This window comes from Hydractinia symbiolongicarpus, chromosome 8, assembly GCF_029227915.1.
Source record: "Hydractinia symbiolongicarpus strain clone_291-10 chromosome 8, HSymV2.1, whole genome shotgun sequence".
NCBI classification, from domain to species: Eukaryota; Metazoa; Cnidaria; class Hydrozoa; order Anthoathecata; family Hydractiniidae; genus Hydractinia; species Hydractinia symbiolongicarpus.
In genome coordinates this window covers 4,063,624-4,085,561 of record NC_079882.1, presented here as the reverse complement: position 1 = coordinate 4,085,561, position 21,938 = coordinate 4,063,624, and the positions used below count along the sequence as shown (strand labels likewise).

Below are 21,938 nucleotides of genomic sequence, written 5' to 3'. Positions count from 1 at the left end.
ATTTTTTTAAATGAACTGTTTTACTATCCATTTAAAATCAACTCTGCTATTTGATCCTTAGTACTCCAACACACCAAACTTGCTCACCTCACAAACAAAAAAGAATCAGCTACACAACAGCCAGCAGGAGGGAGGGCGGACATACACACTCACCTGTCTCCTTTTTTTGCTACTTGTTTTAAAAAAATACCGCTAGCTCTATGATGAGTTTAGTTCACTGGATTAGTCACAGGCTAGCTCCTGTTAGCTAGGTAGTTTTGAGTTTCCTTTCTATCTTACTCTAAAATTCAAATTATTAGGTTACTGAAAACTTATAGCTAGTAGTTAGGCTAACTAGGTTGGCTATACATGGAATTGTTCTGCCTGGATAATAAACGCTGCCCTGATTAAGTACGGCAGCTTGCCCCGGTTAAGAACAGGGCAAAGAATACATAATCAGGGCAACATAATCAGGGCAGGCTAGTTTATATACGACAGTTTGATATTATTTCTCACTTATTATAGAACAAACATAATCGGGGCAGGCCGACTTATGTATGACAGTCAAATATTATTCGAGACTTATAGAACGAACGTAATCGGGGCCGACCGGCTTATATAGGATATTTTTATATTATTTCTCACTCACATAATCGGGGAAGGCCGATAGAACAAATATAATTGGGGCCGACCGCTTTTATATCCTTTATCATCACTTCTGACAAGCAAATAGCCCTGGTGGCAAAGTTGTTGTTGTTCTCAAATGAAACGAAATTTCGTGGCAAGAACTAAATTTTGGGATTCGCAAGTTTAATAACTTTTCACCAAACTTAATTCATGCAAAAAGAATAATTTAGGTTCCATGAAATTTAGTTACTTCAAAGTATATTATGTTGGAATGTATTTACTACAAGAGTAGTTTATACTAAGAATTACGTCGAGACTTTTTTCTTTCGCCATGTCTAGTTTTTGGGGGTGTTCTATCTTCCAGAGAATGTTTAATTCACAAAAGTTCGAAGAAAATGCAAATCACAGTCTGCCTGGCTAGCCATTATATCAGCGTTCATAATCCGGTCACCACGACGTAACCAGTGCAAAAAAAACATAATCGAACCATGCATACATAATCCGGCTGTTCCGGTTGTAAACAGGCCGTTTTCGCAATCTGGGCAGAACAGAATCACAGACCCAATATTTGCTTGCGCGCGCATCTCAGTGATTATGTAATGCCCGATGCCCACTCAGAAATGGAGGTAAAAATGCAGGCAGACATGAAGGAAAACATTCAAAACAAACAAAATCCACAATAAAAACAAGGGGGAAATTTAGCTTTCAACATTTATTCACAATATGTTTAACCATGCTGTATTGCCACAATTTTATTTTAGCATTTACACAAATAAAACATGCATTTAAAGCTTGGCTTCCTTCACATAGTATGAGCTCAGAGCACAGCATCCATGTGCATCTTGTTGTCACTTTTATGCTTGTTTTAAAGTAATTTTCCGAGAAGTATTGGCTGTTTGTGCATCCTATAACACAGCAGTTAGTCTATCTTTTTTTTTGTTTTCGCATAGCTAGCCATGTTTTTTTCTGCACTAATGTTTTTTGTTACCTCTATTTCTGTGCACGCATCTTTGTGGGATAGCATTATGTAATGTTATATGATGTGAGCGTAGGACAAAAACGGCTGAATGAAATGATTGAGTGTATTAGTCTGCTAGCAACCTTATAAGTTCTATTAGGTATATAGCTATCCTTTTTAGGGATAGCTAAATGCACATAGCGCTAGCTAGCTATAGCTAATTTTTTTCAAAATAATGCTGTTTTTTAACCCAACCTCTTATCCCATAGTAGGTAAGGTGGAATTTTATTCTATTGATATGATGTCCATGGCAAAGTAATATTAACCAGGATTTAACGAGTGGAAGACATTTTATGTTTTTTGCTCTATTCTGCTGCCATTTTAAGTTATGGATAAAATACTGATCAACAGCATGCTCGCTCCTACGGTCTATAACAAATAAGAAATTAATTCTCATTCTGTGGTTCTTGTTTTTAGTATTTTAATCAAGCGCAAAATATGTATATAAACAGAAAACATAGCCTGTCTCAGAAAGCATGACAAAGAGAAATTGTAACAGTCTGAATTACCACATTAGTGACTAACTTTAACTTGTACCACAACAGACGTTACAATACAGCCCAAATGTAAGCTTCAACATGTATAATAATAATAATAATAATAATAATAATAATAATAATAATAATAATAATAATAATAATAATAATAATAATAATAATAATAATAATAATAATAATAATAATAATAATAATAATAAATATTTAAAGTGGCTATCCCAGAAAATCACAAAAACCTATAGTTAGTGGATTGTTTTCACTGAGGGCCACTAGAACAGAAAAGAAACAAAAATTGATAAACCTTAGACATTTATAATCTGTGAAAATTGAAAAGAAAAAGAATAAAAAACAAAAGTTAAGAAGTGATCTCCATTAGAATTTGCCAAATACATTAGATATGGAAGTCTTAAACGAAAGCAGAATTCTATCATGGGTCACTTGGTCTGGAAGATTATTCCACACTTTTGCAGCTCTAAATGGGAAGGCTTTTTTGCCAAATTCCGTGTTGACCAAGGGAAGCATGAACCTGTTTTTTGAAGCTCCTCTTGTTTGATGATTATGACAGTTTTTTGTCAAAATGAATTTTGAGCGCATGATCAGGAGCAATGTGATTCATGGCTTGAAAACTAATATGGCATTGTTTTTGATGAGTAAGTTATTCATTAAATATTCCCTCTCTTTCCCAAGAAAGGTACGGACACATTTTAATCGTTTTTCTAGTTTTCCTAATCTACCTTAGGTGGCACAAGCCCATGCCAAGGAGCAGTAGCTGAAATATGGCATGACAAGTGCATTAATTAAAAGGTTTTTTGTGTGAGGTGTTAAACAGAATGCAATGGTTCTAATTTAGAATATTTAATTAGTATTTTTCTATTTATGTCATTAATGTGCTCTTCCCATTGCATTTTTTGACCAAATGTTAGCCCAAGATATTTAATTTTTTCGCCCCTCTTTAAAGTAATACCCATAAAGTTGATAGTTTTGTTCTCAACTTTTTTTAACTGGCTGTGGTTGCCGAAAAAGATTGTTTCAGTTTTGGCCGTATTAATAGTCATTTTGTTATTATTCAGCCACAGGTCGACTTGCGAAAGTTCTAACTCGACCTGGGAGACAAGGGTATCCAAGTTTTTATGGGACGAAATAATTATTGTATCATCTACATATAGATGGTGCTAGTTTGCATTGATGACAGATTTCAAGTCATCAATATACAAAACAAAGAGCAGGGGTCCCAACACAGATCCCTGCGGCACCCCAAAAGTGTCTTCATGAAGCAGATCTGATCCTGTGTCATTTACAAGAGTCAGCTGCATTCGGTCCGTTAAGTGGGACTTGAACCAGTCAAAGGCAGTATTAAATGATTTTAACGTCATTTTCAGTAATGGTGTCATCAATTTTGCCTTCACAGATGGAGAATACATCAAGTTTTTTTGATGTAGCAGAAGTTTAACATAGTCTAGTTTGGATGACAGACCATTAATGTTGAGGGGCCATTTTTAAGCCTTTTCCATTTCTGATTGCCTCAAAATCAAAGTTTTCATCAATAGTAATATTGATTTCGTCACCTAATGACTCCTCATTAGTAAAGGGCAAATTACGAGAAAGACAGGGACTGCAAACGAAAAACAGTTTATCTTCAGGAGTCTTCATAAATTGTTGATAATAGTAAATATTTACAGTGGCTAGCCCAGAAAATCACAAAACCTATAGTTAGTGGATTTTTTCCACTGGGGGCCACTAGAATGAAAAAGAAACAAAAAAATGATAAACCTTAGACTGGGAAACTCACATCATAATTACCTTCATAAAAGACCATTACCTTGATAAAAGATCAAAAGATCAAGGCAACTTATTGTTTAAACAACAATCAACTGTGTGAGACAATCTTAAAAATACTTCCAGTGGAGAGTCTGTAAAATTTGTTCTATAAATTATTTTATTTAAAGGTATAGATCAAAGGGACCTGTACTTCTAGCATGTATATTACAAGTTGTTCTACAAAAAATACGAAAATGAAGCAGTGTTTATAGTGTAAAAATAGCTTCAGTTTCTTAACTGTGGCAAATATCGTTTTGTTGTTTACAAATCAGCTTCACACCAGCATTTCTAAAAATTAGTCTCTGTCACCAAATTTTCTAGGTTTCTATATTGTTAAACTGTTTTAATTTTAAAGACTGAATATTAAAAAAACTTTAATAATGAAATGAAATGTTTTAGAACCAATCATAACCAGGATAAAAATATTATTTTGCATTATGATTGTAAACAACTTTATTTCCATTTCAAATAATATAAAACTAAACAGAAAACGAATTGGAATTACGTAAAAAAACATGCTGTAATGTGTGACATTTTTATGTGTATTAATTCGTTTTTGATATTGTGTATATATGCAATTTTCGAAAAATGTGTGCACAGCTGCTTTAAAATAACATATTTAAAAAGAATAGTTCTCTCCCAACTGTGTTTACTTCTGCATTTAAAACGTTCTAATGTTGTAAATTAACACTATTTCCATCAAATTAGCATTGGATACTTCATAAAGTATCCAATCTTCATTTTCGTAGTCTTTTTTACAAAATTGGTGTCATCTGTCCGCCTTGTTTTTAAATTTTTTGTCACAGCCTGAAATAGTTGACTACTCTGACTATATTTTTCCTGTGACTATGATTAAATTTAACACACCAGTAATTGCACCTCTAACATGGTTTAAGATGTAAATCCAAGCTCATTTTTAAAATTTTATGCATAACGCTAAAGCCTGTTTTACCCTATGCTTGTTAAAAGGTGCGTAAATGGCTTTAGGTTTCCACGACTTAAAATGTGGCATACATTGTTTTTATAAAATTATTTTTACTTTCAGGAAATAAACACAAAATGGTTGGTGATAATGCTACAGCTATTGCTGAAGCTGAGTCAGCCCGCAATGCAAATGATGAATTGCAACGTAACACAGAGTTCAAAATGCAACATCAGCAAGATTCAGAGAGAAAACCAGTTGAGGAGGTTACCATTGAATCTAGATGCGAAAGGTTTGTTGATTCAAGTAATGAACAATTGCTTAAGAGTGGAAATTTAAACGAGCTGAATTGCTTTTATCAAGGTGATTTAGTTCACGAGCGAATGGCTGCAGTGAGAAGGTCAATCTATGATATACGCTTTAACTGGCCGAAGTTTGATCAGTTCATGTCAAGATTAAAACAGTTTATGGAAAATGAATCCGCTACATCCGGTGGGTTGTCGGACAGCGTTAAAAAGATTTTTGAACGAAGACGAAATTGGGCTGATCTTGAAAGTACAAATGAATCGTTTTCTTCACTAGAAGAAGAGTTTAATATTTTGCACACGTATACTACGAAGGAAGGCTTTAAAGAAATATTTAAAATTTCTGATGGTATATTTAGAAATGATTTGTCCGTAAATTTTGAAGATATGATTATCAACGCAGTGTTTCTGGTTGAATTGATCAATATCGATTTGTTTAACTACGTGTATAAATTTCCAGAGCATCAAAATTTCAGTGGTGTTGTTTACCGTGGAATGGCAATTCCAAGAGATGTCTTCGGTACCTTTGATTCATTACTTCGACAACCAATAAACAAACGTTATATATCAATACCATTAGGCTTGTGGTCGGCAAGCTTGTTGTTGCCTCAAGCTATGTCTTTTATTAAAGATGAACTCACACGACAACCAGAACGTGTTCCCTTGGTAATGAAGATCCACGTTCTAAATGTCGATGAGGATTATTTGAAAGTTTACAGAAAGAAATTCCAAGACCGTAGCGTTGTGAGTACCATTTGCGCAGTTGATATTACAAATGTATCCGCTTTTAAAGAGGAACGTGAAGTTCTTCTCCGAGGTGGCTTTTATCAAGCTTTAAATTTCTATGATGAAAAAATTGATGGTTTGGATTGTAAAGTTCTAGAGTTGGTTATGCTGAATACAAACCGAGATCATTTGAGTAACCCGACCTTATTTGTCGGAAATGAAGAAAGCGCAGCTCGCACTCTTTTTGGTACTATGGTGGGCGTGACGAGAAATAGATTTATTGTTGATTATTGTCAAAAACATGATCTATTGGATGATCTGGAGAAGTATCAAGCTCTGTTGACAGAAGGAGAGGAGAAACTCAAAAAATTAATGGGATAACTGAATGTTTCGAAATTTACCGAATTGAGCTTAAGATTTTTTTATATTTTTTTCAAATTTCTTATAGTACAGCGGTTGGAAGAAATGTTATTGTTGAAGAATTTTTTTTATACATATCGAAGCTTGTCGTTTTTAGAATCAACTTTAAAATTGAAATATCTCCTCTGTTTTTACTTATTTATTTCTAATGAAAGATTTTCTGGCCGCAACAACGATGTTGAATGCGTTACAAGGACTGTGGTACATTCACTGTTATATTTTTTTATTCGTCATTTTGATAACAACGATAACTGATTATTTCTTGTCTATTTGTTTTTGTTTTATATAAATTAATTTTACTAAGAATTGTAATTACGGAATGTTTTTTAATATTGATTGAGAAAAAATCAAAAACGGTTTTTTTTTCTATTTAATCCGGTACTAATTTCCGCGGGTATTGCGCTTTTCGCAGAAGTGATACCATTCCTGAATACCCTCACTTACAAATGCGTGAAATTCATGTTCCAGAATAAAAAAAGAAGGTAATTTTATTCCAAAAAAGAAATGGGACGCTATCCCCAAAATCAGATATTTTTTCGTATTAACGTCAATACATTACACGAGAAGTAATTTGCCAATTCGTGACATTCAATGCCATTCACAAAATTTAATTCTCGCGAAAGAAGTTGGTATTACCACATTCGCAAGAATTTAACATTACCCGTACAAATTGATTAAATTGGATACGGATTAAAATATATAATAAGAAATTTTCAATAATGTAAGAAGATTACATTCTCATCATTTATAATCAAGCTATATACAGTTTAGACTTTTGGGTTTTCAATATAGTTTTCTATTGTCTGCATATTCCACCTTAGTTGCTTTTTGCCTGCTGTCAGTAGTTGTATCATCGGCCATTGTATCATTTTTATTTTGCGAAACAAAAAAATTAAAAAAGAAATTGCAAATTTTCTTTTCGTGGTAATTACTACCCATTTAGTAAATAAATTTAGTCCAGTCATTTTAATCTAACAGCCTTACTCCATTGCCAGTACTTTTTTAAAGACATTTACAACTCAGTAAAAAAAAATAATTTCAGCTGGTTTTGTTGCAAAACTAGTCTTTAACCCGTAGCACAATTCACACGTCGTGAATATATTTACCGCATCAGCATTTCATGCCTCATTGTTCACCTGTTAGCATGAAAGGATCCGGAATAAGGTTTCGGCGCAACCATTTTGAACGCGCAGGCAAGGAATGAATCTGCGCGCAGCAACTGACAAAATACGGATAATAGTCTGTAGTCTTGAAAAAATCCATGTGTTCTTCCGTCCTTTATAGATTGCCTTTCAGAAAACGTCTATACTATACGGGCTAACACATGGAGGATTACAAAAAACCGGCAAAAAATAACATATTTGGTATTTCGTGTAAATATAAGAGTTTCATGTGGCCTTGACACGCCTCTTTTTCTCGCGCTCAGACAGAATATGGGTATTATTATTATAGTGACTAGCCATTAGTCCGAGGGAAATTCCATAGGTTCGCTCATTCCTAAAATTTTTTGGAAATACACCTGCCGTAACAAACACGTTCGTTCCATAATTGAATGTTGACACGCGCATGCGGGAAATTTGCATTTTCATTGTAGCAGCTTTCAAAATTGCGCGTGTAGGGTTATCATGATCTTTTTTTAAATATTACAACATAATTAAATGAATTTGTTGACCGATGGTACTGGCAGCCTTGTGCTTTGCCAAGGCAAGTGCGGACCCGGCATTAATTTAATGCCACGAAACTATTACAAAGCTGGAGACGGGGAAGGAAAATCAGATGCTAACTGAAGTTGTATTATCACGTTTAAGCATATGCCTTCACGATAATATCAAACACAACGTCCTATACAATAATGCACCCATAATATTATGTAATGATCGTCGCCGTAAGAAGAGATCAGTCGTTCTTTCGGAATGTCCACAGAGACCCGCCTTTAAAAAATTCAAAGTACTTCGATCGAAGCTAGTCGCAGCAAGCATCTTTATCTTACACGGGAATTCGCCCGTCGCAACATAGCGGGTAAAATTAGATATCGCATTTGGTATTTTGTGTGTCCGTAGCACGCCTATTTTCTCGTGCACAGGCAGACAGACGAAATACGGCTATTATTAAATAGACTAATCGTTAGCCCGTGGAAAAATCCGCGGGGTCGCCCACCCTTTAAATTAACCTGTTGCAACAAAGTGGACAAAAACATATCGCATTTGGTATTGGTGCGCTTTTAAAAATATCGTGTTTCCGTTACAGCTTTCGCGGACACACAGACAAAAATCGGCTATTATTAAAGATACTTGTCGTTAACCCGCGGTCGTCCGTCCATAAATTACACGCTATTTTGTGTTCCCGTTGGACGGCACTTTTCTTGCAGACAAAAAATCAAAATACGGCTAATATTATAGAGACTAGTCATTAGCATGGGGATAAATCTGGTTCGCTTGTCAATTTATATATCACATTTTGTGTTTCCGTAACACGACTTTTTGTCACGCACAAACAAACAGACAGAATGAAGGGACCCACATTAAAACACCGAGTTAAGCCGCAAGTAAATGCGTGACCTAGCTGTAGACGCACTTAAAAAGTCCGTAAACTATGCCATACATCCAGGTGGAGCGAAGTTCAGTATTTCCGCTAAAATAAATGGACCAATTCTACAAAGTTTGGATGGCCAAATAAGTTCTACTAAGCAGATAACAATATTACATAAAACTTTTAAAACTGCACTAATAAATCCTGCACTAGTGACGGAGCATAAAAATCATATTTAACGATCTAAAAACCCGCAAAATATGTATTCGTTAGCATGTAAAATTAAAGTTTCCTAAATGCATGTACTATATAATAACGCTCGTCTGTTTGTAAGCAAAAATGGTAGCTGTGTGTAGCAAATTCCCGTGATTTGTTTCACGGGCTAAGGACTAGTGATTTCATCAAATCATCAATCAAATGATTTTTACAAACAAAAAGAAACCGATTTCTAATTTCCTACAAGTTTTATCATAGTTACATGAAACGAATTTGTAAATCTAATTTCACAATAAATAAAAAATTGAAATGATCTTCGTATTGACGTTAACATTAAAAACGTCTCTAGATCGATACTAAAGACCTTGCTGTTTTCCGGTCGACTGGTATCCAACCAAGCTAACGTCATTCGTACTGATTGCTGACATTCTTATGTCATTTAGACTTGCTCCAAAAATTGTTGACGTGATCGTCATTCCTCTTGCCGACCGGGGTGTCTGATTTTTGTTTGACTTGAAAATCGATTTGATTTCCTTTCTAACATTCGGACGAGCTAACATGTAAAGCACTGGATCAAAAAAACAATGGCCATATGAAAATAATCTAGTCCAATGAAGGCCTAAGATAACATCCGGTGATAAAGTAGGTACTTTGTGTTGGTGGATTGTTAGTAAAATGAAATATGGAAGCCAGAAAGTTAGGAACACGAGAAGCAAGAACACAAGCTTTTTTGCGACGGTTTGCTCAATTTTTCTTTTCCTTTCCGTTGTAACTTTATCTTCAGCGATTTTTGAACTCCGGAATAACACATTAGCGATGATACAAACGTAGCTTACAATCATGACCAATGTAGGAAAAGCAAACCCTAACGAGATATTGATTAACATATGATGGCCGCCAGTGTAATAGAATATAAAAGCGACTGCACCCGTGTATAGCCAAACCAAAGGAACTGAAAAGCATATCTTTTTGTAGGTTACATACCGAAAATGCCATAACGGTTTCAACACCACAATACACCGTTCGATAGACATGAGTGCAAAATTGATGAACGTTGCCATTAAGAAACATAAATCAAGTCGACTATACCAAATAAATATAATCTGGCTTATTTCGTATGGTACAAATGGCTTACCCTTGAATGCAAGTTCGTTAGCAGCCAGCTCAGATGTAATAGTCAGCGGCATTAAAACTATACCAATAAAGAAATCAATCAGCACCATATGTGCGGCGAATATGATGGATTTTGATTCTCTCATTTCTTTTGATTTAAAGATAACGAACATACTAAAACTGTTTAGCGCAACGGTTAAAACGCAAAACAAGCAGAAACAAATCATGAACATCATGAAATTCCAATACGTTGGAAATTCAGGACTTTGCGGGTAAAAATTCCAACGTTGTGAAAGTAACGATTCACAATTGTAGCTATGAGTCTTTTTTCTAATATCGATACATGAAACATTCAATGTTGTTTTTGTAATACTCGATATTGTGCAGTTTGATATTCTTCTTGGTCGTAAATGAGGTCCACATGTGTTATTGAAACGATAGGATATACCAGTTGAAGGAACACAATGTGCAGATTCTTGTCTATACTCATCTGTGTGGACCATCTTGTACGATGTTAAACAAGGATATTTTCCTGTATTTTCGAATATACAATATGCACAAACTGTTTGCAAAACGTTTGGGAGAAGTGAAGGATGAAACTTTGTCATTTTTATAACTTTTATGCTATTCCTAAATAAATAAACATTAATAATAGTATTAGCAAGAAAATGGATACCAATAAGAACATGAATATAAGAACAGTAGCAATAATAATCGTAGCTAGCTATCATAAAGTGCTGAAAAACAACATTTCCTTAGAAATGGTGTCCCAATCTTGAGTAATCAGTACATCATAAGCTGCTATGAACAGCACGATTAAAACATCATTAATCCTTCAACAAACCAAATGCCTAAAAAAGACTTCTTACCCGTCCCCTGTGAATGTTAAAAAATATGATTCAGTTTTTCAGTGATATTCAGCATACCAATTGGTTTAAATGCTTCCCTTAATTCATGTGTCAAGGAAAGGGAAAGGCTTTTTTTGTTTTAAACAGTCTGTGAATGGGATTGGTTTCCGCAAATAGCATTGCATAGGTTTTTCAATGTATTTTAAAATGTCAATTACAATGTATTTGACAAGATTTTTATTTAATTATTTATTAACCACACATTGCGTGCTGCTAAAAATTCAATTCTTTTGTCATATTAAATGGACAAGTCCTGACCGATCAAATTAATAATTACTATGCATCGTCATCCGGTCATTAAAGTTTGATTAAGTCCGACCCTGTGTTCCATGTCGTCATATTTTGGTATATTCAAAACCATGGAAAAAAGTCTCTATACATGCGATTGAGACATCCTACTTGGTGTGGAGTAATAGTTACATACTAGTCGCTAGCCCGTGGAATAATCCACGGGTTCGCCTGTCCTTTTTATACCGCACTGTGTGCGTCTCGCTACTTGTGCAGCTAAGCTACCATTTTGCGTAGCAGACGGACAGACGTATACGGGTATTATAATATAGATATACATACCAACCTTTTTTGGTATGGGCTTTTTAGGCCTTGTATGTAAGGGGGAGGGCATAAAGTGTCTGCTGTACATAACTTTTGACAGAGTTATAATTATGACATGAACTTGGCACAATTGTAGTATGAGACAAAAGTAACGAGTTTACATAATTATTTTCTTTCTGATGTCAGCATTTTTAGTGTGACGTCATCATCAATTTTAAAATCAGGAAAATATCATTACCCAATCTCGTCCCCAGAGCATCTTGTATCTTTTCTAACATCGGACGGCTCTCGCCGTCCCGAGATAAAAAGGAGGCAACAGGCGTTGGGAACGAGGTTGGCCATTACCTATTAAATCTTGCGAGGTTATCAACAGGTGGAGTTAAAAATTTGGCAAAAGATGGCGATCATAAAAATATTAGCAGTCAAAAAGTTTCATAACAATTGAGCATTTAATTTAGAAGATACCAAATAGAGATAGGACGGTATGAACTCATCTTATGCAGCGTTGGGAGTTTGTTGTATGGGAGTGGGCACTTTTTTAGACCATGTTTGTCCTTTCGTATTTATTATAATCCAATTTAACTAAGGGTTTAAATTGTTCCAACCCTTTTTTTATGATACATGTATGTTCTTTTTTTAAGTACATTCATAACTGTAAAACCTATCTGGCAAATTGTAGTGACAGTAAGAAACTAAGATCCAGTAGTCATAAGTGTACCTGAACACGTGTCGCATCGTGATTTTCTCTGGTAATGTTTTCATGCCAATAAATTGTTCGACAATTCAAATTTGTTACATCTCTCCGCAGATATTTGCTACTTCTAGTAGCCTCTTCTGTTGTATAATAACATAGATACTTAGGTTAAAAAATACTATTTTTTTTCGATATTTCGATGTCTTTAATTTTTTGCCACTTTATAGAACTCTTTTTGCTTATTCAAGTTAAAAAAGCAGGGAAGACTAGCGTTTGAATCCGTGTCCTCTCGCATAAACATTGTCAACAAATAAAAAATCTACTATAAAAAGCTTAACAAGTTTTCGAGCTGATACACTTGTGGTTCGAAACTACCGTATTCTCTCTATTTGACGCCCTTGTCGTTTAATTATTTTTCTAGATTTTAGGGTGGACTTTAATTGGAGAGAGGCATTAATTAGAGAGTGGGCGTTTATTAAATACAATTGAAAGTTACAAGCAATTATATTTTCTTAAGATTTTCTCAATATCTTAGATTTCTACAAAATCATCCTCATCCTCGTCTTGATATATTATGTTGAATTCAACATTTGCTTCTTGTTCTTCTTGCTGGTCGTTCAACAGAGTGGGCGTTAAATATCTTGCGCATGTGACGTCTTACCGTTAATCATGTTGTTTAAAAGGCTGCTCATGTAAGAATTTTTTATATGCACTGTTCATAGAGATTTTAATAAAAGATTCCTATATCACAAAACAATTTAAAACATTTTTACTGTTGTAATAGCGCGGGAATTTATTTGCAGTTGTCAGCAAAAGTATTTTTCGTGAAGAATGGAAATTAAACTTTAAGCATCTATCAAATTCGCGATAGTTTATAATTAGTATACTAGTCGCTAACGCGTGGAAAAAACACTGGGTTCGTATGTACTTCATACATCGCATTTCAAGTGTCAGCTATAAAACGGAAATAAATATAGTCGTTAACCCGTGAAAAAATCACTGAGTTCGTCTGTACTTTATAAATGGCGCAGATACAGACAACAGTTTTAAATATAGTCGTTAAAGTGTGGAAAAACCTCGCAGTAACCCGTCCTTTAAATTCCACGTTAATTCGCCTGTCACAACAAAGAGGATAAAAATATAGTGTTTCTTATTTCATGTGCCCGTAGCACGACTTCCTTTTTGCGCACACACAGACAAATATATACGGATATCATTTATATAGAGATTATTTTTCAAACAATCCTTACTTTGTACATAAATACAATAACATTCCCTCATCTCAAGTTGACTGGAGGAGATCAAGTCATGATAAGATTAAATAAACTCCATTTTTCACTACTCAATGCTTTCTTACAGTTTTTAAAAAATTTCGCTGCTTCATTTTTTGCCTAGTGAGGATATAACTTTATGTCATCCTGGTGTAAAGTGTACGTTGCGTGATAAAGAGCCATTGTCGCTCACTTGGCGGTTAAAAATGTTAGAAAGCACTTTTTACGTGAAAATGTGTCTTTTAATTTACTGTTTCTTTTTACCCAGCAATGTTGATAACACTCTTCAGAAAAATCGACATGTTGATGTAATATCTGACTGTTTTGTAATATATAATGAGATACACTTTAATACTTCTCGATTTCACTTAAAACTTGCAATATTGGTTAACCCGAGGCTTGTTGTTCTCGTCATTTTCATTTTTTTAATTGATTCCTCTCTTGTGATATCACGCCCGGTATACAATTTTACCAACTCTTTTCGTATATCTGGTCTGGAGAATGCATACAGAATAGGATCGAAAAAGCAGTGACAATATGATAATAACTTGGTCCAACGAATCGCCGACTTTACTACGACGCTGTCATAATGTCGGTAAAATTTATGGCGATGCAGCAGCATTGTTATAAAGTAGGGTAACCATGATAATAGAAATAACGCGATCAACACTATCAAGTTCCTTGTAACTTTATTTTCGATGTTTCTTTTACTGTTTTTTGTTTTATTTCCTTCTATTTTACTTGTTATTTTCATTTTATATATGATAAACATGTAACATGTTGTCATAATTAAAGTTGGAAATAAAAATCCTGCAAAAAAGGAAAATAAGAAAGATTTGTTCACTGCGTAGTAATACACAAAGAAGACAGCTAACGAATACATCCAAACTGCCGGAACCGACAAAAGAAGTTTTCTCAGTGTTAATTTACTCATGTGCCAGAATGGTTTGATAACAGCTAAACATCTTTCAATGGATAATAATGCTAAGTTTATAAATGATGCGGCTAGAAGCAACAAATCTAACCGGCTGTACCAGTCGTCGAGCAGCTTCACCTTTTTATATGATATGATGTCATTCCCTTTAAATGAATACTCGTTTGAATGAAAAACCAGAACGATGTACAGTGGTAGTTGAGCAGCCCCAATCAATAAATCAATGAAAGTCATGTGACACGCGTATACGAGAGTTTTACATGACTGAAGCTTTTTCGACTTCATGAATAAAAATATATTCAAAAGGTTTAAAACTACTGTTAAGACACAACATAGCACACAAAAAACAACATAAAGGATAAACACTGTATAACTGGGAAAGTCAGGATCATCTGGATAAAACAACCAGCGCCCATTAAGGGGAACACATTTATACTCGTGACCACGCCCAAGCGGATCTAAACATTGTGCTTCGAAATTTGACTTTGTGACGCTGTTAAGATTGCATCTCGAAGCAGCTTTAGGTACTGTTGTTAAGTTAACATCTACACATTTTGAATAAGGTCCTTCCCAGCTTTTATTTGGGAGGGGAATGGGTAGAGTTAAACCACCTGTACACAGTGCACTTTCTTGAGTCATTTCATTGTAGTGTTTATCAATTTGATAAGTAGTACAGGAAAAGTGTTCCATGTTGTTTTGGTAGCATAAAATACAGTAAACTAAAACAAAACTTGGAACTAACGATTCGAGAACCATGACAATCTTCTTCTTCTTCTTTAACAAGTAATGTACGTTTTTGTAGCGGTGTGATAACAACTCTTCTACGTGCTGTCTGACGTTTACAATAACACAAAATGTTATGGTTGTCTTGTTTTTGTAGTTTTTAATTTGGTATAGGCGTTTCTTAAAATATCACAACTCACATGAATCATTTAGGTTGTATTATTTTAGCATTGCAAAATAAAAAGGATAAAAATAATTGAAAAAAGTATTGCGTTCCAGGTGATAAAAACCTCATGGGGTTAGGAGAAACGAAACAATTTTACCCTTTTTAGTTTCGTAAAAAGAGAACAAATTTTGGATTCTGTTCTTCAAATAAAAGCTAATTTTTTAATTTATTTCATATAAATTCGTCAATTTATTTTTTATTCTTTTTAACTTGGTTAATCACGACAAAAATAATAAAAAATAAAAAAATTATTTATTAGAGCTATATAATGAATTTGTTTTTTTAATTTCATTTTCTTATTTTTTTTACTTTATTTATAAAAAAATTATTTTTTTTATTCATTTATTTATTTTTTATTTCCATGTTTCTTCAAAAATATAGCTTCAATCTATCTTCTGACACACGTAAGAATATCAGTCTGTAATTGAAAACAATAGGTCCATTGTTTAGAAAAAAAAGAAAGGAGAGATATATGTATCTGGAATTAAATATAGATATGTTATCACATAAAAGTGAAAAATAATTGACTAATTCGATATTTCTGGTTAATGCCTTCATTTGTCTTGGAAGAGGGAAACATAACTCTTTATTGCTCTTCTCTTAGGTTTTTGAGGGAGGCATGTAAACATTGAAAAGTGAACAGTGACAAGTGCACATTGACAATCGAACAATGACAAGTGAATATTCAACATTAACCTACTCACCTAATTTAACCTACTCACCTAATTTAACCTACTTATGTAATTTAACCTACAGACCTAATTTAACCTACTTATGTAATTTAACCTACTAACCTAATTTAACCTACAGACCTAATTTAACCTACTTATGTAATTTAACCTACTTATGTAATTTAACCTACTCACCTAATTTAACCTACAGACCTAATTTAACTTACTCACCTAATTTAACCTACTTTTCTAATTTAACCTACTTATGTAATTTAACCTACTTATGTAATTTAACCTACTTATGTAATTTAACCTACTCACCTAATTTAACCTACTTATGTAATTTAACCTACAGACCTAATTTAACTTACTCACCTAATTTAACCTACTTTTCTAATTTAACCTACTTATGTAATTTAACCTACTTATGTAATTTAACCTACTTATGTAATTTAACCTACTCACCTAATTTAACCTACTTATGTAATTTAACCTACTAACCTAATTTAACCTACTTATGTAATATAACCTACTTATGTAATTTAACCTACTAACCTAATTTAACCTACTTATGTAATATAACCTACTCACCTAATTTAACCTACAGACCTAATTTAACTTACTCACCTAATTTAACCTACTCACCTAATTTAACCTACTTATGTAATTTAACCTACTTATGTAATTTAACCTACTTATGTAATTTAACCTACAGACCTAATTTAACCTACTTATGTAATTTAACCTACTAACCTACTACTACTTCCAATTGTTGTTGTTTTTCCGAATATACTAATTATTACTGTAAAGGAAACAATTTTTTTTAGGTTTTTTGCAAAAAATTCATGACATATAGAAAAAAAGAATCTTTTTCCAATGACATATTCTATATTCCATGAAAATATTTGGAGCATCCCTTTTTTCTGGAAAAAGTCTCTTGCTACATTCTTCCATAGTTAATAGAAAAAACACTGGTTCGGAAGATCAGGAATAACCTATTCAATTATGTTATTATTACGCATATTTGAATTTAAAGGGACATGATAATGCACAACTCATTTGCCGCGCATAAAACTTCAGTTAAAAACACACGAATTTGTTAAAAGTTTTGTTGTTTTATTTTGAAAAATATCTATACAGTTTTAAAATAAATCTAAAAACCGTTAATAAAATAATATTTTACATAAAACATTAAAAATTAGTTAAGAACAAAAATATTTACGTATAAATAATGGTCTTCAAATAAATGTTTTACAGGTAGAAAGTTAGTGTTTAGTTAGAATAGGAAGCCACCATAAGAACGAAAGTTTCGATACAGGTAACCATGTTATAAAAAGGTAAAGTAATAAATTGTTCAAAACAATTCTGCAAAACTTAGCACACAAGATGCCAGGTGTAAATTGTAGTGTATTCGGGTGACGTATGTGTAGAAGAACAAAAGGCATTGGTATTTTTAGAATTCCTGCAGAACATGTTCAGAAAGAGTGGCGTCAACAGTGGTTGTCTGAAATAACCAAAACTAGTGTAGTAGATGAGAACTTTAAAAAACAAATAGCTAATAATAATGTTTATGCATGTGAAAAACACTTTCATAAAGAAGACATTGAAATATGTAAGTATCCTTTCTATACTGCTTTAGGTTTTTTTAGATTTTTAGGCTAAAATGTTCTTAATTTGTTCTTAACAATTCTAAATAAATATTTTAAAAAATGTCTCTTATAGTTGTTGGGGCAAAGATGACGAAGAAGAAATTAAAACATGGTGCTATCCCAACATTAAACATGATAGTAAGAAGTTTCAGTAAACAAGTTACCCCAAGACCACCAAGAAAGACTTTGAGTACTCCTACAAGTATTAAACCCTATTACAAAAACCTTAAAGATTTAAACACACGCATTAAAAACTTAAAATCCTTGAATGGTTGGGAGACATTTTTAACTGACAATACTACTACATTTAAAAGGTTTACACAACCCTGGAGTGAGCCATACTTAGAAGTGTGTATTGATGATGGTTTGGGCTTCACAATTCAAGCATATAAGTGGTTTTTATCATACTTTATATAAAAATTGCAGAAGATCACTTAAAAACATTACTGTTTCAAATTATGATTATTCACAACTTTAAAAAAATATGTGCAAAAGGAGTTGAGCATATTTTTTGTAAACATTATGCAGAATTCCCGTAAAAAATATGCATAATAATATTTTTTAGATAGTTTACTTTCACTATCGAATTAAAAAATATCAAAGTTAAGGAATATGCAAATGAGCTGTCTCTTGTAAACCTGACTTCTGTCTATTACTAATTCTGAACGCGTGCACGCATATTCAGCATAAAGAAAAAGTTCGCACTTCTATCATCTTTCTGCATACTCACTTCACACATTTTCACAACACCTACGAAAATCTTTAAAAGCAAATATCTCGTTAGTAAATTTTTCGCATACATGCCTTTACGTTTGTGGTCTCTTTTTCCGAAAGCTACCTATTGGCTCAATAAAATTTTCGGTAATGAAAAGCTGAATAAATTATCCACAAAACGTTCCCAGATTTTTTTGGATAAATTACTGATTAGCGAATTATGACGACAGAAAGAAAAAAAATATGCATTTTTTTAAATGATTATATATAATTACAAATAATTTCATAACGACGTTATTAGAAAAAAACGGTATTGGTAAACAATGGAACTACCCAGAACCACCCAGAATCAGCCAGAACCAGCCAGAATCACCCAGAACCAGCCAGAATCGCTAAAATTGAACCAAAACGAGTCATGCCAATCTATATAAAAGGCAGGGTTAATATGGTCGAAATCCAATACAAAAAACGGCCCAAAAAATGCTTCGTTTCCTGACCTAGATTAGAATATGGCTTTGCCTCCGATATTCGAGGGAAGGACGCTGGGACAGAAGCTATTGAATTTACAACTGACAAATCGACAACAACACAAATTGAATTGTATGGAGAGAAAAATGAATTATATGGAAAATGTGCAAGATTCATAGGAAATATCAGTATTTTAAGTTGTTGAATTATAATTAAATATTATTGAATCAAATAAAAAGGGGGACGGACGCTTATCATTTAAAATACTTTACGGTGGACTGCTGTAAGTCAGTGGTTTATATTAAATGATATGCGTACGGCCAGTGAAATAGAAGCAGACTTTGGCGGTGGGAAACAATGCTGATTGCGGTAGTATTCATCGATCTATTATCATGTATCAAGCTAAGTTCAAGATAGCTACAGCATATAACTATTGTGGATTATTTAAACTTTCTTTTTCAGCCTAATTTGTCATTTTTTTGTTTTTAATAGTAAGAACACAAATTCTGAATTTAGCCTCATTTTGTTCTCATTTATGTAACGTAATATTCTCGGCACATAATTGTTCCTGCATTGTTCTTATTTTATGATTTGCGTTGTTCTTAGTTTTGAAAACAATGGTTGAGTCTGAGGCTGCTCTTATTTTGTTCTTATTTTTTTGGCAAAATCTGAGGGTCGTGTTCTTATAAAACTGTTCTTATTTTTGCGCAAAAATCGGTGCGGCAATGTTACGTGAAAATTAAAAACGTGGGAGTAAAGATGCTTCATATTTTGATTAATAATATTACAAGCGTAGTGCGCAAAATTCATATACCATTGCGCTGTCCGTGAAATCAGCTTCGTCAGATACTGGTGCATCTTGTCCATATCTCGATACTTGTCCCTACTGAGTAAACATATGAGTAAACTGTCTATGTGAATTTCCAAATCCTACCTAAGGTGGTTTTCAAAGAGATACTCACAATAAAATTTTTGCCATATTCTAAAAGAATATTGGTGACCGGAACTGGTAATAAAGGGTAACCAGGTATCTGTTCAGCTTCGTCCATCAGCGGATTTTCAAAGCTGTAAATAATGATGTTTGGTACTGCTATGTGAAACATGTTTGCGGTATCTTTCAAAGCGTGATAGTTATTGTCATTGTCTACAATGTATGTTTCCGAAAGATGTGAAACATCCAACACTTCATTCAGTTCTGTGGTGATAAATACTTCTAATGGTCCAAAAGGTAATTTCTTAAACTAGAAAGCAAAAAATGAATTAAAAATGAGTTATCAAATCTTGCGGTACCGCACATATGGGTCGCGGTCACTTCGGGGACTTTTTTCCCCATTTTTTTCTTTCTTTTTTTTTAATTACTATATATTTTAAAGTAAAAAAGAAGTCGTTGTAGGAGTTGTTCTTCTTTTCTTTTGACTTTTTCAACCCATCGGGAACCCATCCTCGTCCCCTCGTCTTGTTTTTACGGAGTGACCAAGAGTGTCTTTTTGCCGCTATTAATTTCGCCAATAAAGAAAATAGCCCTAGGAACTATGGAGTTATATGTGGGACAATATTCGTGTATGGTTTTCGTTGCGTCGTAATGCTTTTCGTCGTATCGTATCTTTCTTCGTGGTGTGGTTTTTGTCGCGTCGTATCTTTCTTTGTGGGGTGGTTTAACGTTTTGTCGAGTCGTTCATCGAGGCGTATTTCACTTTGCGGCGTATTTCACTTCGTGGCGTATTTTACTTCGTAGCGAAAATTTTCATGCTTTTTTAACACGAAATTACTAAATTCGTGTAGCGCTTACAAATTGATAGATAAAGTTGCTTAAAATTGATAAAAAATGCTTTGAAATTGTAGGAAGTAATGGCCAGAAAAAAAAAGTTTTTATTTTTAAGCTTTTTAGGCTTTTTTAACGAATCTTCTCGGTGTGGATGGAGCTTTATTCATAGTATAGTTAATTTTTCTTAGATATTAGCACACAGGTTATGACACACATTTTTTAATTTGCTTGTTTAATTCAGTACATCAAGATTTCAGTACATAATAAATGAAAGATAGCATTTTTCGCATTCACGGAACAAAAACAAAATGGAGAAAACGTGTTAGCTAGCTGCAGGTGAATTTACTTACTTTTTCTGCGTCAGTAAAAAGCATCGTATTTTCTGAGAAACCTTCCATGTTGTTAATTAGCTTTATTTCTTCTTACACGTGAAGAACTGGAAAAGGAAAGAAAAACTTTCACGTGGGGGAAAAATAAAGAAGACTCGACGCACGCGTGTGATTTTGGGTGATTCTGGCTGGCTCTGGCTGATTCTGGCTGGTTCTGGCTGATTCTGGGTGGTTCTGGGTGGTTCTGGGTAGCTCCATTGTTTACCAATACCGGTAAAAAAACCGGGAACCTTTTTGAATTTATGCTGAATATAATGGTGCGAAAACGAGAAGTCTGCGAACACGCGTTCGGAAAAAGAAGCCATTTTAAAACGTACGGTGAAAAAAAAATTGGTGTGTCATTATATTTTCTTTTTGGAAAATTACCATCTCACGAAAATAGCACCATCAAAAAGTCTTTCATCAAGCATTCAGAAACAAAAAAACATAAAAAATATAAAAGTATTGATAAATTTTAAACATAAGTGTTGGAGGAGTTTATTCATTATCTCAATAGCTTAATCCCTACAATTAAATTCACCCATAAATTTTCCAGGGATTCGATAGAATTTTTAGATGTTTTACTTATAGAAAGGAACAAAATCTTCAAACTGATCTTTTTGTTAAGGAAACTGATACGCACCAGTTTTTGCATTTTTCTAGCTGCCATCCATTTCATACTAAAAAGGGAATACCTTATAGCCAGGCTCTTAGGTTAAGGCGAATTTGTTCCACAGATGAGTTTTTTAAAAGTCGTGTTTTCAGTTTAAAGGAATGGCTTTGTTGTAGAGGTTATGAAAAGAAACTTGTAGATTCGCAAGTTAG

The 21,938-nt window shown here is 33.6% G+C and overlaps 3 protein-coding genes across 3 annotated transcripts; 1 reads left to right on the top strand and 2 right to left on the bottom strand.

The window, feature by feature from the left end:
- Window positions 1-9,413: 9,413 nt before the first annotated feature.
- LOC130653635 (uncharacterized) lies at window positions 9,414-12,995 on the bottom strand. The gene is made up of 6 exons (XM_057456161.1): window positions 12,986-12,995; window positions 12,349-12,464; window positions 12,236-12,295; window positions 11,653-11,720; window positions 10,920-11,003; window positions 9,414-10,800 (listed from the first exon to the last, which is right to left on the bottom strand). Exons 1-6 carry the CDS (start codon window positions 12,993-12,995, stop codon window positions 9,414-9,416), a joined length of 1,725 nt encoding a protein of 574 aa, XP_057312144.1.
- On the bottom strand, window positions 12,562-15,372 carry LOC130654926 (trace amine-associated receptor 7e-like). The gene has a single exon (XM_057457580.1). It carries the CDS (start codon window positions 15,283-15,285, stop codon window positions 13,960-13,962), a length of 1,326 nt encoding a protein of 441 aa, XP_057313563.1. The 5' UTR covers window positions 15,286-15,372; the 3' UTR covers window positions 12,562-13,959.
- Window positions 15,373-16,963: 1,591 nt separating this feature from the next.
- On the top strand, window positions 16,964-20,234 carry LOC130654930 (uncharacterized). Its single transcript, XM_057457584.1, has 2 exons — window positions 16,964-17,761; window positions 17,872-20,234. The coding sequence occupies exons 1-2, from the start codon at window positions 17,572-17,574 to the stop codon at window positions 18,213-18,215; spliced, it is 534 nt and encodes a 177-aa protein (XP_057313567.1). The 5' UTR covers window positions 16,964-17,571; the 3' UTR covers window positions 18,216-20,234.
- Window positions 20,235-21,938: the final 1,704 nt, after the last annotated feature.

Excerpts from the sequence above, each read along its gene's own strand:
- LOC130654926 (XM_057457580.1), bottom strand. The coding sequence starts at position 15,285 with ATGGTTCTCGAATCGTTAGTTCCAAGTTTTGTTTTAGTTTACTGTATT.
- LOC130654930 (XM_057457584.1), top strand. The coding sequence starts at position 17,572 with ATGTGTAGAAGAACAAAAGGCATTGGTATTTTTAGAATTCCTGCAGAA. Across the intron at positions 17,762-17,871 it reads TAAAGAAGACATTGAAATAT|TTGTTGGGGCAAAGATGACG; the intron begins GTAAGTATCCTT and ends TGTCTCTTATAG.
- LOC130653635 (XM_057456161.1), bottom strand. Across the intron at positions 12,296-12,348 it reads ACGATGCGACACGTGTTCAG|ATAGGTTTTACAGTTATGAA; the intron begins GTACACTTATGA and ends ACAATTTGCCAG. Across the intron at positions 10,801-10,919 it reads GACACCATTTCTAAGGAAAT|GAATAGCATAAAAGTTATAA; the intron begins GTTGTTTTTCAG and ends TTATTTATTTAG.